The sequence below is a fragment of the Pipistrellus hanaki genome (genome assembly GCF_964339955.1).
Source record: "Pipistrellus hanaki genome assembly, chromosome: 2".
NCBI classification, from domain to species: domain Eukaryota; kingdom Metazoa; phylum Chordata; class Mammalia; order Chiroptera; family Vespertilionidae; genus Pipistrellus; species Pipistrellus hanaki.
The window spans coordinates 75,075,466-75,092,838 of NC_140504.1; the positions used below are offsets into that span (position 1 = coordinate 75,075,466).

Here is a 17,373-nt window from a genome sequence, read left to right on the forward strand (position 1 = left end):
CCTTAGAGATGAGGCCACCTCCCTCACTGTATAACCAGAGCAGGGGTCTTCAAACTACGGCCCGCGGGCCACATGCGGCCCGCAGAGGAGTCTGATCCGGCCCGCCAGGTTTTTTGGGCAGTGAGCGCAGCCGAGGTGTTACAGTAGGAATTAGTAGTTCAGATAGTCCGGCCCTCCAGCTCTCTGAGGGACCGTGATCTGGCCCCCACTTTAAAAAGTTTGAGGACCCCTGAACCAGAGTCTGAGAGGGCTAAGACCTGCCAGGCTCATAGCTACTCAGAGCAGATGAAAGGGACCTCACCTTGAGTTGGTATTTTTGAGGCTCTGTTAACTCCACCCAGTTTCACATTATAGACTACTAAACCTCACTCATACTTGTAGAAAGTATCAAAGTATCATTCTGCACATGTATTTATAGCCTTAATTTTGTAGCTTTTCCCACTTGAACAAATTAAGAGTTCATTCTTTCTTTGGGGAATTTTTGCTAATGCAGGGTTATAAATTCTTTGGTTTTCTTTTCCTCTTTTATACAACATATTCATTAGGTTTTAAACAATGTTTTTTCTCAAATAGGTAATTCACCTAACTTTTAAATATAAAAAGGTGTAACATGACGTCTCCCTTCTCTTCCTCCTTCCTTCCCCCAGTCTTTCATCCCTTCTAAATAGTTCATACAACACTAGTAACGGTTTTTCATACCTTCATTTTTATATACAAATAGGAATATACTATACACAATGGTTTGCATCTTTTTTTTTTTTTTTTTTTTTTAGTTTAGTGTAACTTGGAGATATTTCCTTATCAGCACATAAAAAGGTTTCTCATACTTTTTGACAGCTGTGTAATAATATTCCATTACATGGATGTAACATGATTTATCAATTAGTCCACCACTGATGGAACTTGACTTTATTTTTCACTTTATCATTATTAAAACTACATTACAATGACTAAAGTTGCAAAGGCAACTTTGGGCCTGCTTGCAAATTGCATATTTCTGATGAAATTCCTACAAGGAAATTGCTAAGTCAGAGTATATGAATGTATTGACAGAACTCATCAAATTTCCCTCCCAAGAGGTGTACCAGTTTACACCCCGCCAGTAGTGTCTGAGCATCCCCATGTCAAACTCACGCTCATCAAGCAGGTGAAATATGGCTTCTTGCTATCATTTCAATTTGTATCTCTGTTGGAGAAGACTGACCCTTCCCGTGTTTAAATATAAATTTATAAATTGTATAAAATGCATACAATTTATTTTTATTTCTCTCAATTGCTAGGACTATACATCATTTTTTGTACAGAAGACTGACCCAGGCCATCTGGACAGTCATCCAGCGGCATGACATTGTCTTTTATTTGCATTCAAAACCATTTTCTAAAGCCAGACTTTTTTTTACGGGTCTTCGCAAGTTTTCCCAAGTTAAGCAGAGGAAGCCATCACATAATGCTGTAGGCTCTGAATTCAGGAAGGAAAATTTGACTGATGACTCTATCAAAAAAGCTTCGAGATTTTTGATTAGCTATTAGACTTCTTCAAGACTTAAATTATGTCTCTGTAAAATGGAGTAAAGGTATCTCTCTCATAAGGCTGCTCTGAGGATTAAGTGAACATATATAAAGGGGTGGGCAAAAAAGAAGGTTTACAGTTGTGAGTATATGTGAAACAATTTATTCTGTTTTTAAAAAAACATTTATTTTGTACAGAGAGGATGGGAGAGGGATAAAGAGTTAGAAACATCGATGAGAGAGAAACATTGATCAGCTGTCTCCTGCACACCTCCTACTGGAGATGTGCCTCCATCCAAGGTACATGCCCTTGATTAGAATCAAACCTAGGAATCAAAATAAAAACACCTACCCCTTCAGTCTAGAGGCCGACGCTCTATCCATTGAGCCAAACCGATTAGGGCATGAAACAGTTTATTCTTATTATATTATTATTCATCATTGTATCATTTTTCATTGGAACAACTATAAACCTACCGTATTTTTCGGACCATAAGACGCACTTTTCGCCCCCCAGAAGTGGGGGGAAAAAGTCCCTGCGTCTTATGGTCCAAATATAGCCTACACATATACTATAAAAAGAAAGTTTTTTAACTTGCCCGGCTCTGTGTGGTCTCTGTGTGCTTGCCCGGCTCTAAAATGGTTCTAAATGCTGCTGTTTACTTTACAGGGTTGATTACATGTGTTTATGACTGTGATGTTGGGTTTTAATGCACATAAAATATTTTAGGACACTATTTGTTTCAGAATCTTTTTTTCTTCATTTCCCTTCTCTAAAAACTGGTGCGTCTTATGGTCCAGTGCGTCTTATGGTCCTAAAAATACGGTACCTTTGCCCACCCTGCATTTATTTATTTATTTATTTATTTATTATATATTTTTATTGATTTCAGAGAGGAAGGGAGAGGGAAAGATAGAAACATCAATGATGAGAGAGACTCATTGATCGGCTGCCTCCTGCACACCCCCTACTGGGGGTCAAGCCCACAACTGAGGCATGTGTTCTTGACCAAAATCGAACCCAGGACTTTTCAGTCCTCAGGCTGACACTCTATCCACTGAGCAAAACCGGCTAGGTCTATCCCTGCATTTAAAGCCCCATGCACAGGGCTTGGGTCTGATTAAGGCTTCAAGAGAGGGTGGGTTAGCTTTTCCTTTTTTTTTTTTTCTTTTTTCTTTTTCAAAGGGTGCCACTCACGAGGCTGTCTCCATCTTATTTCCTTGGGAAAAGAAAACAGTCTTTCCATCACAGATGGTAGAGATACATATTTGGTGGTCGAGCTTTTGTCATCGCCACTCTGGTTAGCCAAAAAACACCTGCTGGCAAACAGCCGTTCCGCTGCTTCGGGGCACTTCCAGTTCAGTACCCCCGGGGGTTGAGCACTGAGGCGCAGTCCTGCCGGAACTGTGCTGTTACCTGGCCATTCAATACCGCCAACTAAATTGAGTTATTCTGGCCGCAAAACTTCAAACTTCCAGCTATTCCGTGTAAGGGTCTCCACTCCCCTGGGCTGCTGATTCCTGGAAGGATGTGCTTGTCTGCCTCCATCTACAGGACGTGCTGAGCCTGCAGCGTCAAGGAGCAGCCGGCAGGAGGGCCCGAGGGAAGGCTGCCCCTCTCCTGCTGGCGCAGTCCCATCACTTTGCTCACTGTACTGGGCTGGCAAAGGATGCAAATGAAGCCATGCTCGGAGAAAAGCTAAACACGCGAGAAAGTATTTTGAAAGCCCAATAAAGTTCTTACACAATATCTGATAGTATGTTCTAAACCAAATAAGTCACACACACCAAAAACATGTTTGGCTTATAATGAGCTCATCTTGAGAAAAGACATGCACATGTTTACCTCCAAGAACTAATACCTCTTTGAGGACAGGTTTGGTCATTCATTCCTCTCTGTATCCCCATTGCTTAGCACCATATGAGACACCAACAACTACTCAAATTAATGAACGGAAACGACTCAAAATAAATATGATTTATTTAACTTTTATTTCATGCTGATCCTCTTTTAATAATCTCGGAGATAGCCCAGATTATTTTCCTGAGTTTAGCTTTACATCAACTCGTGTTTTCTTGCTAGCACAGTTGTATTAGCTTCAGTGCAATTCATCAGAACTCTAGTTAAGAAATATTTTATCTTGAGAGAATATTTTCCTCTTATTTTACAAAATTTGCTATTAACTTCTTAATGAAAAAAATAAAAAATAAAAACACCTACCCCAAAATGTTATTATTGTTTTAATACAGTTAGAAGTTCTGAGTAAATTTATTGCAGGACAATTTGAGGTACACGTGCAACTCTGTAACACATTTAGTGAACAATTGAGTTAGTTTTCAAGAATGCCCTGAGCAAGAAACAGAATCTTCAAATTAGCCATCTGGCATATACACTGCTAACCCCAAAAGAAAAAAAAACTTCTACAATTTCAACACTCTAAAACAGCCTACATTTCTACTCTGCTGCCAAGTGTAGGTTCTGTGCTTTCCGTTAACCTGGGAGCTCAAGATTCTCAGAAAAATACACCACTGAGTACTTCTAGAATTTTCTACTCTCCTTTAATCACCGCAGGCTTGGACTTCTGATGTGGTCCTTCAACATCACACAGATATGTCCTATTCAACTAAACCAGTTCCTGATTATCCTATCCTATATAATGAAAGCCTAATATGCTAAGTGTCCGGTAGTCCATTCTCCCAATCTATATATATAAAAGCCTAGGCGATCATTATGACCTAACGAACCAAACAACCAGAATGACTGGAACGACCAGAACGACCGGTCAACCAGTTGCTATGATGCACACTTACCACCAGGGGACTCAGTGTGCTCCCACAGTGGGAGTGTCGCTCAGCTAACAGACCTGTCCCAGTGGCCCACCAGCAGTAGTGCCTCCCTCAGTAGTCCTGAGGTCCAATTTTTGGAGAACAGGCCAGCACCAATGGACCAGTGCTGCTGGCTTCCTAGAAGTCAGCGTCGGGCACTAAGGCTGCTTCCCCTCCCTAGATGCTCTGCAAGGAAGAAACGATATAAAAGTGGCCACCATGTGGCTCCCAACAACCGGCACCAATGTCAGTGGACGGATCTATTATAAATCCCAGGCTGGCAAAGGCATTCCACCTCCTCACCCCCCTGGGGACCACACCCATGCATGAATTCATGCACTGGGCCTCTAGTCAAAGCACAATATGCTAATGATATGCTAAGGCTGCTCAACTGCTTGCTATGACGTGCACTGACCATCAGGGGACAGAGCTCCAACTGGTAGGTTAACTTGCTGCTGGGGTCTAGCCCATCGGGACAGAGCAAGACGGGCCGGACACTTCCTGAAGCCCTCCCACAGTCCCTCCCCAGCTGGCCAGCCTCCCATGTCCCTCCCTGGCCCTGATTGTGCACTGGTGGAGTCCCTCAGCCTGGCTGTGCCCTCTCGCAATCCCGGACCTCTCAGAGGATGTAGGAAAGCTGGTTTTGGGCGGATCCCACAGGCCAGGTCAAGGGACCCCACTGGTGCACAAATTTGTGCACTGGGCCTCTAGTCTATATAATAAAAGCCTAAGCGACCATTACAGCAGAACGACCAGAATGACCGGTTGCTATGATGCACACTGACCACAAGGGGGCAGATGCTCAATGCGGGAGCTGCCCCCTAGTTGGCAGTGAGCTCCCACAGGGGGAGCATGGCTCAGCCAGATGCCAGGCTCACGGTTGGTGAGTGCAGCAGTGGTAGTGATAGCCTCTCCTGCCTCTGTGGCAGTGCTAAGGAGCAGCAAGCAGGCTGGTGGTAAGGAGTGAGGGGTCCCGGACTGCAAGAGGGCTCAGACCTGGCTAAGGGATCCCCCGTGCCCCTCGTGCATGAATTTCATGCACCAGGCCTTTAGTCTTCTATAATGTCTATGAAATAGAATCATTATGAACATTCAGAGAACAAACCTCCCTTCCCCATATAACTGAGTTATGGTCAACAGTTGAACTTGAAGGCCAACAGATCAAGCCATTCAGCATCCTGCCTTCACCGATTTAACACCCTCACCTGTGGTGACAAGCAAAATTCTATGAACTTTAAACTGAGAGGCAATCACTGTCTGGAGACTTTTAAGATCCTCCATGTTTCTAAATGCTCAAATATGGGGCATGCACTACCCGTAGCTGAAAACCACTAATAAGTGCTTTAATGCTCCACCAACAGATTCACTCTTCACCTGACCCAGGCAAAGGAGACACCAGGATAAATATGACACAGCCCATCTCTGAGCCTAGTGATGTTGTCTTACCTTCTATCAATAACACTATACTGGGACACTGAAAGGAACGGCCCAAAAGAATATATCTTAAATGGGACACACTGTCACCCATCCTTGAGCAAAATAAATGAAGGTCCAATTGACTTAGATATTAATGTATTTTTTAAAAATATATTTTATTGATTTTTTACAGAGAGGAAAGGAGAGAGATAGAGAGCCAGAAACGTCGATGAGAGAGAAACATCGACCAGCTGCCTCTTGCACACCCCCTACCGGGGATGTGCCCGCAACCAATGTACATGCCCCTGACTGGAATCGAACCCAGGACCTTTCAGTCTGCAGACCGACACTCTACCACTGAGCCAAACCGGTTTCGACAGATATTAATGTATTTTGAAGGAGCTCAGAAGCCTGGTGTGAGAAAAAATATCACAGCTTTGGAGTGAGTCAGAAAAAAAACTAAGTTCCAATCTCACCCCTCCCTGGACCTTATTCCTCTCATAATTTGGTGGAAATTACTCTCCCTTCCACCCACCCGGGTGGTGGTTAGGGTTATTTCAATGACTGGAGGATGCTGTTGGCAATTAGTGGGCGGGGTCACAGATGCCAAATGTTTTTGCAAAGGACAGATGAGTCCAGTTCAAGAAATAATTGTTCCAGGCTGGCTAGTGTTCCTCAATAGTTGAGTGGTGACCCATCAAACAGGAGGTCACAGTTTGATTCCTGCTCAGGACACATGTTTGGGTTCAGAGCTTGGTCCCCAGTGGGGGTGTGCAGGAGGCAGCCGATCAATGATTCTCTCTCATCATGGATGTTTCTCTCTCTCTCTCCAAAATCAATAAAAAAATATTTAACAAAAAAGAGAATTGTTCCACCCAACCACCAACAGTGTCCACCATAAGAACTGTCCTGCCCTCAGTTTCCTTAATTGTCAGAATAGTGGTAAGCATTCCAGGCTGAGGGTGAGGTTTAAATGACATGCTCTAAGTAAAAGCACCAGTCCAGAAGTACAGTCAGCCCTTGAAAAATGCTGTTCTCACCTTCCTTTCCCCTCCTGAGTTGCAAACATTGCATAGAGCTCATTATAAACATGTCTGTCTCATACATGGCCCGGTGCATGAAAGTTTTGCAGGGGGGGTGGCAGGTCCCTCAGCCTGGCCTGCATCCTCTCGCCATCTTGGACTGGCTCCTCACCACTCACATGCCTGCTTGCCTGATCTCCCGTAACCACTTGCCTGCCTGCTTGATCTTCCCTAACCACCTCTGCATCGCCCTGCAGCCACGTATTCTTCAGGAAGGACGTCTGGAATGATGTCTGGAAGGTTGTTCGGCCGTCTGGTCTAATTAGCGTATTATGCTTTTATTGTTATAGATAGCAAAGAAACAGAGCGGGGCATTTTCTCCAAGAAGGGAAAATTAGTAGGCAGCTATCCTCCAAATTTCACATTTTAGCAGTTTAACAGGCTTTTGCAAAAATTCTCTAAATTTAAAAAATATATATTTTAATTGATTTCAGAGAGGAAGAGCGATAGAAACATGAATGATGAGAGAGAATCATTGATCAGCTGCCTCCTGCATGCCCCACACTGGGAATCAAGGCCACAACCAGTGCATGTGCTCTAACTGGGAATCAAACCGTGATCTCCTAGTTCAGAGGCTGGCAAACTCATTAGACAACAGAGCCAAATATCAATAGTACAATGATTGAAATTTCTTCTGAGAGCCAAATTTTTTAAACTTAAACTTCTTCTAATGCCACTTCTTCAAAATAGACTCACCCAGGCTGTGGTATTTTGTGGAAGAGCCACACTCAAGGGGCCAAAGAGCCGCATGTGGCTCGGGAGCCGCAGTTTGCCAACCACGGTCCTAATTCATAGGTCGACACTTAACTACTGAGCCATGCCAGCCAGGCAAAAAAAATATTCTCTAAATTTTAAATCAAGAGTCAAACACTGTTAGACCTTTACAATCCAGCTTCAATCTAACTTTTTACCGCCTTTTTCACTCTGTCTCACTACGCTAATGTGCATAGCGCCTAACAGATCGTAACCACCTGCTGGCTCTTGCTCAGCTTAGAAAATCTGTTCCCAATTTATCTCTATCTTCCCGGCTCAATTCTCTACCTAAAGAAACACCACTGATGCCTCATAGGCCCCAGTAAAGCCTCCACCACGAAGCCCCCCGTATTCTCCTCTGTTACTTCTAATGCATGTGCTCCCTGTGTGCCGTAAACCGGGCTAAACATTACAGCAATGCTTTTCACACTGGGAGCCACAGAACTCAGACTTTTCAACTTTCCTTTGTAAAACTTCAATTGAAATTTTCGTTTCTATACTGGTGTGGGCAAAAGTAAGCTTACAGTTATAAGTATGCAAAACAGAGTATTTATTGTTATTATTTATTCATTATTGTATTATTTTCCATATGAACAACTGTAAGCCTACTTTGACAGCCCCTATATAATCTCATATAAAAATATAAGCACTTTCTGGATCTGGTCAACCACCCAAGATATGGGTGCTGACAAGCAACTGGAATGCCCACACCTGAATTCGTATACACAACAGTGTTCAAGCCAACGTGTTTCTTTGATTGCTGAAGGTTAATGAGATCAGAACAACAGCAAACTCAATACGCAAGCGATGTGTTCACAGCACACGAAGAGCAAATACCTTACAGCACACGGTGGAAGCTGTGCCTCCCTATTCCCAAGAACCGCGTGTCTGCCAAACGGACCCCTCTGCGTACAACCACCAGCACAGAAGGTAAGCCTGGCCCCCATTAAGACTAAAAGTTTTTACTGCCTCTGAGAGACACAGCCAAAATACCCTTTCAGATTGAAATAAGATCGCAGTGACAAATCGCAATTCTGTTTCCAATCTTGTTAACACCAGGGTGTTGTGTTACTAGGACATTTGGTACCACTAAGCATTTCCATTTGTTTCATTAAACTTTCAATAAAGGCTTTGTGTGTGTTTATATCCTGGAAAAGAAAGACTTAAGCTCTCTTAAAAGGTAACACACCCACACAAAGGATTAGCTGCTCTCCCCATAACATCTGGCAAACTCTAAAAAACCTGAAGACATTACTGTTCATATAAACACAATGAAAATTGTCATTGTCAGCCAGTCTGTGCCTATCTGGAGATAATGAATAGAGAAGTGGTAAGTTAGGCAAGAGACTAGTTGGTGGAATGGTTAGCTCCAGAGAGGAGATTAGATTTGGGAAGTGCCTAAAAGCCAAAATCTGGCAGAAAGGCAAGCAGGGTTTCAGCGACACTGGATGCGAACCTGAAATTGGCCTACCTCTTCCTTTCTAACAGGGCTGGAGTTTCCCAGTTTGAGGAGTCGGCTTGGGATTTCTTTGAAACACCTCTTCCACATTACCCCATTGTCAGTGCCGCCCAGTGATGCCAGGCACCCCAGGCAGGCTGCCCACACCGGCAGATCTGACATTCTGGTTGAGCCCGGTCAGACTTCAAAACTATTTTTAACTACTGTGTAACTCTGAATTTTTAAGTTCTCCATTAACAGTCAGGGCGATAAGAGCAGAAACTTCCCAGGAGAAGTCTAACCAACTTAGCAGGGGCTTTCTGGGAAAGATGTGGGACTTTAACAACAGATGGTCATCATAATGCAAATGTTCCACAAGCAGGGAAACTGAGGAACACACAGCCGACCAGCGTCAAATCACAAAACTGCATACTACTGGGACCAGCCCGGCCACAGAGGCGTGCTTTGCACCACTCTTCCTTGAAGCCCTCTCAGTCTCCAACATCCGAGGTAACACACAGCTCTGAGCCCGGCCTTCCCATCACATGGGGTACACACTCGGCTGGTGCAGTCTGGGGGAGGGAGTTTAAACTCCTCACCAACCATAAAAAATGGGAAGTTGTATTTACTTTATCCCCTCTTCCTACTTTTTTTTTTTTAAATATTTTATTGATTTTTTTATAGAGAGGCAAGTAGTTAGAAACATCCATGAGAGATAAACATCGATCAGCTGCCTCCTGCACATCCCCTGCTGGGGATGTGCCCACAACCAAGGTCCATGGTATAATACATGCCCTTGACCGGAATCGAACCCGGGACCTTTCAGTCCGCAGGCCAACGCTCTATCCACTGAGCTTCCTCCTTAATGAGGGTTGGAAAGATTCGGGAAAAGGTTTTGTTTTGATTTTTTCTTTCAGTGAGACGCGTCAAAAACAACACAGCAGCCCCCCCCCCCCAAAAAAAAAAAAAAAAAAATCAAACACATGGACCTTACAGCCCGCGGAGGAAGGAGAAAAGTGGCCGGGAAGGACCGCGTTTCCGTTCCTGAAACCAGGCAGCGCGGACCGGTCCTGGTCTGCTCGGTCAGGGAAAGGCTTCCGAGGAAAGAGGGAAAGGACGGAAGGGGGGCGGCATCAGTAAAACAGGCGGGATTTTTACAATTGGGTGAAGTCTTGGGAACTCGGCATCACAATTCTTCTTCTTCTTTTTTTAATCGTTTTGGGAACATTGAAATAAGCCGGCAAAGTAACAGCGGCGGGAGGCGCGGAGGCTCCGGATGCGCCCTCACCGGGAAGGCTCGCCGGTTCCAGCACGGCGGCGGCCCCGGACTCCCCGGCCCCGGCCCCGGCGGGCGGGCGGGCGGGCGGGCGCGGGCCGGGACCGAACCCGCACCGGAGGGGCGGAGGGAGCGCGCGGGCTGCGCCGGCCCCGGGGTGCGCGCCCGGCCCGCCCCGCCAACTTCACCCGCGTTAACAAACCGGAGCGGGGAGCGGGGAGAGTGCGGAGGGAACTCCGGCGGCGGAGAAAGGGGAACAGAAAGCGGCGGTCCCCGGGCGCCGGCCCGAGGAGCGCGGAGCCCCGTCAGTGGTCAGCGCAGACCCCTCCCCGACGCCCCAGACTCCCACCTGGCAGCGCCCCGGCCCGGGGCCGGCGTGGGGCCCGCGCCCGGCCGCTCCTCCTCCTCCTCTTCCTTGTCCCGGAAAGGGCTCCGCGGAGCGAAGAACCGGGACAAGCTGTGCCAGGGGGCGCCGCCCCTCCGGCGGCCGCCGGACATCCCCCCGGCGCGGCGGCGGGCCCGGGCCGCCTGCGGGGAGCGGGCGAGGCGGTGTCCTGGGCTGGGAGCCCGGCCGGGCGCTGCGGGACCCGCTGAGGGCTAGACCGCCTGGGCGGCCGGCGCGGCTCCGTCCATCCCGGGCGGCAGATGTGCGAGCACCAACACTCCCCGCCCGCCGCTCCTCGCGCTGCGCGCCGGCCCCGCCCCCGGGCCCGCCCCGGGGAGGAGCCAGAGGCCGCTGCCCGCCCCGCCCCTCCCCGCGGTGGCCCCGCCCCACTGAGACCACGCCCCCGCCCTAGTCCGCTGTGGCCCAGAGGCCCCGCCCCGCTTCGGAGACTCCGCCCCCCCGGGGGTCCAGTCTAGGTCCGCCAGGGCTGTAGGCGCTGGCTTGAAAGCCCCACCCAGGAGCTTACCACCGCGACTCAGGTCTCCTGGCTTCTGGCACAAAGGAGGTTAGGCTTTGCGTTCAGATTTGACTTTGTGTTACTGACTTGTTTTCTACCCCACAGTCCCTGCAAGGAGTTTTCAGACGTTTGGAAGAGGCTTCTAAGCTGAAGTTTGGGAAAGCATCTGGTGCATCCCAGTACCAGAGTGACCTGGGCGGTTTTGCAGCGAACAGTTACTTCAAGTTTCCACCTGCCAGTGAGGGGACCTCCGGGGCTGAGCCTCAGCAGTGGTGGAGATGCCTGTCTAGGTGTGTTAACAGCCCGTTTCTTATTCGGCTGGCCTACTTTACTTGTGGAGTAACTTTTCCTAACCCAGATGTGCTTCAAAATTCCCACACTCCATGATCAAAACAAGTACGATTCAAACTTGTGAGTGCTGAAACAATAAAGTAGTATGGATTTTTTTTGTTTTTGTTTTTATGAAAAAATGTATAAGTACAAAAAAACTACCTAATTAATGTATACAACCTGATGAATTTGGAGATCACAATCTATGTTATAAATCTGTCCATCACCTCAAAAAGTTTCCTCCCACCTTATTTAATATTTATTACTAGGGGCCTGGTGTACAAAATTCATGCACAGGAGGGGTCCCCCTCAGCCCAGCCTGGACCCTCTCCAATCCAGGACCCTTCAGGGGATGTCCGACTGTCAGACATCCCTCTTACAACCCAGGACCACTGGCTCAACTGCCTGCCAGTCTGATTGCCCCTAACTGGCCCCCCTGCTGGCCTGGTCACCCCCAACTGCCCCCCTGCCAACCTGGTCACTCCTCACTGCCCCCAGTCTGCTGGCTTGGTTGCCCCTAACTGTCACCCCCTGCCAGCCTGGTCACCCCTCACTGTCCCCCCCCCCCCCCTGCCAGCCTGGTTGCCCCTCACTGCCCCCCCCGCCCCCCCGCCAGGCCTGGTCACCCACCCAGCCTGCTGGTCAGTCGTTAGGTCATTGTTCACTAACACCCCTACCGGCCTGGTTGCCCCATGCAGCCTGCTAGTCAGTTGTTACTGTGAGGGCGTCATGACCATTTTGCATATTACCCTTTTATTAGTGTAGACTAGAGGCCCAATGCACAAAATGTGTGCAAGAGCAGGCCTTCCTTCCCCTGGTTGCTGGTACCGGCTTCCCTCCGGCACCTGGGACCCAGGCTTCGCTTGCAGCCCCAGCTTTGTCCGGAAGGTCAGGAGGTCTGGTCTAATTAGCATATTATGCTTTTATTAGTATAGATATAGAGGATGAGATCAAAAGGAAATGTCCAAGGCAGGTTTGACTTGGGAAGGGGAAGACATGTATCTTAGGGTCATCCCACCCCTGGCATTGGAGCGCTGGCGGAGAGGGCTGTTTATGAGCAGATTGACCGTCTGGAAGCTCCAGGTCATTTCAGCACCAGCTGGTGCGTGTGGAGCTGCTCTGCACCCACAGCGGCCTCCCCGCAGCCCTTCAGCCTCTCCTCACTGCCGCAGTGCCCAGGGCACTCCCCTGATTGTTCTGGCTCCATTTAACCTGCCCAAGGTAAACCCGCCCCCTTTCCTTCAGCCGGGCTCACCTCAGACTATCCCTCAAGATTGATTGTGTTCTCTTTTGCAAATCTTTCCTCCTTCTCTGAAAGTCTGAGAGAATAGGAAGAAGCTAGAATAATATATTAGAATAAGACAAGTAAAGTTCCCAATTCTAACCTTATTGTTTTAGGAGAGAGTCTCCATTGAAGGCCCACTTACCAGGAAGCTTGGAAAACAAGGAAGAATATGAAACAATCTGTTTCTTCCAGCTAGGAGGCCCAGAGAATAATTTATCTCCTCACAAAATGTTAAATGACCACCAGATGTCTCCACCCCTGTACTGTGACCAAAGCCGGCCTAGCCAGAGAGGGGGCTATTCATGAAGTCTTTCTGGGGATGAAAGTGGGTGGGAGCCAGTAAGAGTAATTACCAAATTACAGTTTAAAATTATATTTCTCTAAGAATAATCATTTCTCGCTTGGCTGGTGTGGCTCAGTGGCTGAGCGTTAACTCATGAGCCAGGAGGTCACTGGTTCAATTCCTGATCAGGGCATCTGTCTGGGTTGCAAGCTCAATCCCCGGTGGGGTCCTACAGGAGGCAGCTGACCAATGATATTTCTCTCTCATTGATGTTTCTGTCTTTCTATCCCTCTCCTTCCTCTATCTTTAAAAATCAATAAAAACATATTATTATTTTTTTTTTTAAAGAACTTCTCTAAAAAATAGCTCTCACGGAAAATGCTGTAAAAGTCATATTTCTTCAACAGTCGCTATTCTTGCTAAGTGAGAAGGCATCAAAATCTTGATGTGTAGAGTCCTTCATATAGAAATGTTCAGCATTGCTGGTGGTGAGAATATGGATAGAGAAATAATGCTAATGGTCATCCAGCTAGAATTCTTTCCAATAATGGACAGTATGCAACCATATCAGATAAAGAAATGTTATTAGAGACCCCTAAACTAACAGTTGGGTCCAATATAGACCTATGATTTTTTTTTTACTGAAAAGGAACTAATTCATGAAAGAAATAATGACTACCTAATTTCCATTCTGTCGTAGAACAAAGCGCTTAAATGAATTATAACCCGTATGGTGCCCTGCCTCCACTAAGGGAAACTGTCTATGAAAAATTAGCTTAAAGCCATAGGTCAGTGACTCCTAAGTTCCTGTTTATTTACTTTTCTAATATTTATCCGTTCTTCGATGCCCAACATCCTTACATTGTGAACTCACAAGAGCATTTCTGAGCTCCCGATTCTGAGACTGCCTCCGGAAGTCTGTGAAGAGGCTGCAGAGTTGTGAGGATCTCAGAGATGCTCACTGAGCCCGCGGTCTGCACTCCGTCGTTCAGAGCCAGTTAGTGAGTCCCAGCAGGAGAAGCATGCGCACTGGGAAGCCGACGAAGCTGAAGTTCAGGGCCCCTCGTTAGCTCAGTCTTTTGCAATGGGAACTCAGGAATTCCATCACATGTACGTGTGTTTTGTGAAATGCACAAAAGTAAATGTTTTAACTGCAGTTGACTAAGATCACAGTCTCTACCTGGATTTCCTCTCCATCACACTGCTCTTAGGACCCGGTGGTATTGGAGTTTATTAGAGGCATTTTGGGGCCTGCTGGGGAATTTCAGTTGTGAAAACACTTAGTTTGGGTTTGGCGGGATATATTTACATGGTTGTAAACTTCTCCAAAGTTACTGCAAAATTTCAATTTATTCTTGTGCAATGCACCGAGCATTCTACCCAAGATGTGGGCCAGGGGTCTTGTTTAAGATATAAACATACTGTAAGGCCCCTAACTCTGAAAATACGTGGGTAGCAGAGGTGAAACAAGATTTGAAATATACAATAGCAAAAGGTGACTTATGGAAAATTATTATAGGCATCAAAAGACAAAACTGAAAGAGGAAGAACCACTTTTAATTGCTATAATTTCATAATAATAACATGCTCAATAATGCAGTGTACACTACTTTTATAACTGTAAGTGAACCAAACTTTTAAATAAAAATTGTGTAAAATAGAATTTATCAGAATTCTTGTTTGTAGGCATAAACCTGTGGCAATGTCACAAAGGGTGAGTCTATAGTGTTACATGTTTACATTGCCCTTCTATCAATAAAAAATATGCTCAACAAACTTGAGGAAAGACTGAATTCTTTCTATTATATGTTTAGAAAATGATATTCAAAATCATCCTATGGATACCTATCAAAGTGTATATTATCAAAAATGCAGGGTGTTACAATAAAATATATATATACTTTAACAGCTGATAACTCAATTTTTAAAATGAAATGTATTTTGATAAATTCAAACATTACCTTTATAATTATTCAACGTGTGTGTATAAGAAAAAGAGTTTTAGAGAGATATGCTGGAGAGTTAATGGACAAAAATACTGTTTTCTAGGCTTTCTGATACTTGTGATATTAACCAACATTTTAAAATTGGCAACTTGCATGATTTATTTTTTTCATTCACATTATCATCTAATTTTTATTTCCATGCCATTTTTCTTTAAAAATGACCTCCCCAACTGTAAAAATCTTCAGATCCCACAAAACGTAGATCTGTCCCTGAGTGCCAACTATGTATCAGATGCATGCTCACTTTTAGAGATACAGTGATGAGTAAGACCAAAACTTTCTCTCCAAGAGCAAAGTGGTCTGAAGGGGGCAGTCTCTCTAAGGGAATGTACAGGATGGGTCCCCACTTGGTCTGAGGTCCCGCGAAGGCTACTAGAGGAGATGGCTGTCAGTGTGCTCTCTTTATCGGGGACCCTGTGACTTCCGCAGAAGCCTGCGATCCTATAGCTTATGTCAGGAGACCTGAACTCCACCACAGGGCAGCTCCCAAGGCACAGACGCTATGCACCTCGAAAGTGTGCGCATACACTGGGAGTGCTGATCCCGAAGCATTTAAACGAGGATGCAAGCGGCATTTAGAAATGCTAAGCTGTTTGTTCTGAAGAGTCATTGGGGGGATAAACTTCTGCAGCTAGCGCAGAGCACAGTGCTCACTCTGTGGCAGGTGGCCCGGGAACACTGAGACAGCTGTCAACATCGAGGAAGGCACCAGCCCATAAAAAGCAAGCAGATGGACTGGGACACTGCACTCGCTGCCTCCCAGAATAATAGCTGTTCCAGGCCAACGGGGCAATGTCACGCCGCCCAGGGCAGCAAAAAGCTATTACGGGATCTAAGCGCTCAGTTAGGAGTGGGGTCGGGGAGTATCCTCCCCTTTCCTTTGTGTGTATAGCTGAAGTTTTTATTAAGAGCCACCACAGCAAATAAGAAAGGGAGAGAGATGTTTGCATTTCTCATTTTGTTACATTCTGAATATCGTGATTGTAAGGAGAAAATGCCTTAGACTTGCTGCTTCAATGAGAGCAGATGGTAAAATTTTTAAGTAATGGTTATTCAGACTTGTAAGGGATGCATGAAGTTTTATTGTGTTATTTGTCTGGTTTTTATTTTTAGAATATGTGGAGATTGAGATCTTTCAAATACACATCTTTTATTGCTAAGATGAAGATGTGTTAATTTGACCTAAATTATTCATTTCTTTACTTGATATAATGATATAAAAAAATGAGTTCTTTATGAAAATATGACATTAACATCAACAATTACATACTTCTCAAACAGTGCAAATTTAGCTAACACCAACCAATGTATTCTGAAACATATAAAGAGAAGGATTTCTTTAGCAAACATAGATTATAAGATGTATTCCAAAATAGTTATTTACACCAATTCAATGTGTCTTTTGTTTGAGTCAAATGCTGCCTAAAATATTAAGTCATATAGCATATTAATTTTTAGTAATGCAGCTTTATAAGCATGACACAGAGAATGGCTCAGAATAATAAAGTATTACTATATGAGAAACTCAGTTTCTACATCTAAATGTTTTTCCAAAACATTTCACCTAAGTACATAAGCTATATATTGTATTGTGTATATCTGACATACAGTTTTAAAAGAATATATTCTGTAAAGAACAATTATTTTATAAATTTCTGAAGTGCATTAGATCAGTGTTGATTATAAATTTTATTTAGGTTTTATAAAACATAAAGCTTTAGAGTAAAAGATAATTGGCTTATGAATTGACTTCTTTTTTTCTTATTTTGAAGTTTTAAAACTTACAGGTCCCAAAATCCCGAGCTTTCTTAATATGTACATGTTGTTCTCAGTTCATTTTATTGCAAACTTTAAAAACAAAGTATAGAAGCAGCTGTTCTTGTGAGCAAATGTTTTGATTAGAGAGAGAAAGCAGCTGGAAATGATACTTGCTGACATGTAAGATGGACCACAGGTTTCACAGGGGGACTTTACCTAATCTAAAATTGAAATTAGCATTATTTCCCTTACATGATTTTTCTTGAAGAAAAAGTCTATTCACTTTTATTATTATTTGGGGAGAAGTATTGAATATGGTGCTGAATATAAACTTGACATACTCATCTATAGAAATCTTTAATATTTCATTATGAAACAATATCATTAATAAACTTTAAAAATTTATTTAAAAATACTGCTAAATGTAGTAACAAAAAATCAACATGAAGCTTATAAAATCAAGTATTACTGTATTAGGATAAGTATAGAGTATGTAATTTTTTTTAATT

General features: G+C 44.8%; 1 protein-coding gene across 1 annotated transcript in view; it reads right to left on the minus strand.

Moving 5' to 3' along the window:
- CRYBG3 (crystallin beta-gamma domain containing 3) overlaps positions 1-10,922 on the minus strand; it is a 130,876-nt gene extending 119,954 nt beyond the window's left edge. The window contains exon 1 of the mRNA XM_084875401.1: positions 10,650-10,922. Within this exon, the coding sequence (XP_084731527.1) occupies positions 10,650-10,798 (149 nt within the window). The 5' untranslated portion in view covers positions 10,799-10,922. The remainder of the gene's footprint in view (positions 1-10,649) is intronic.
- Positions 10,923-17,373: the final 6,451 nt, after the last annotated feature.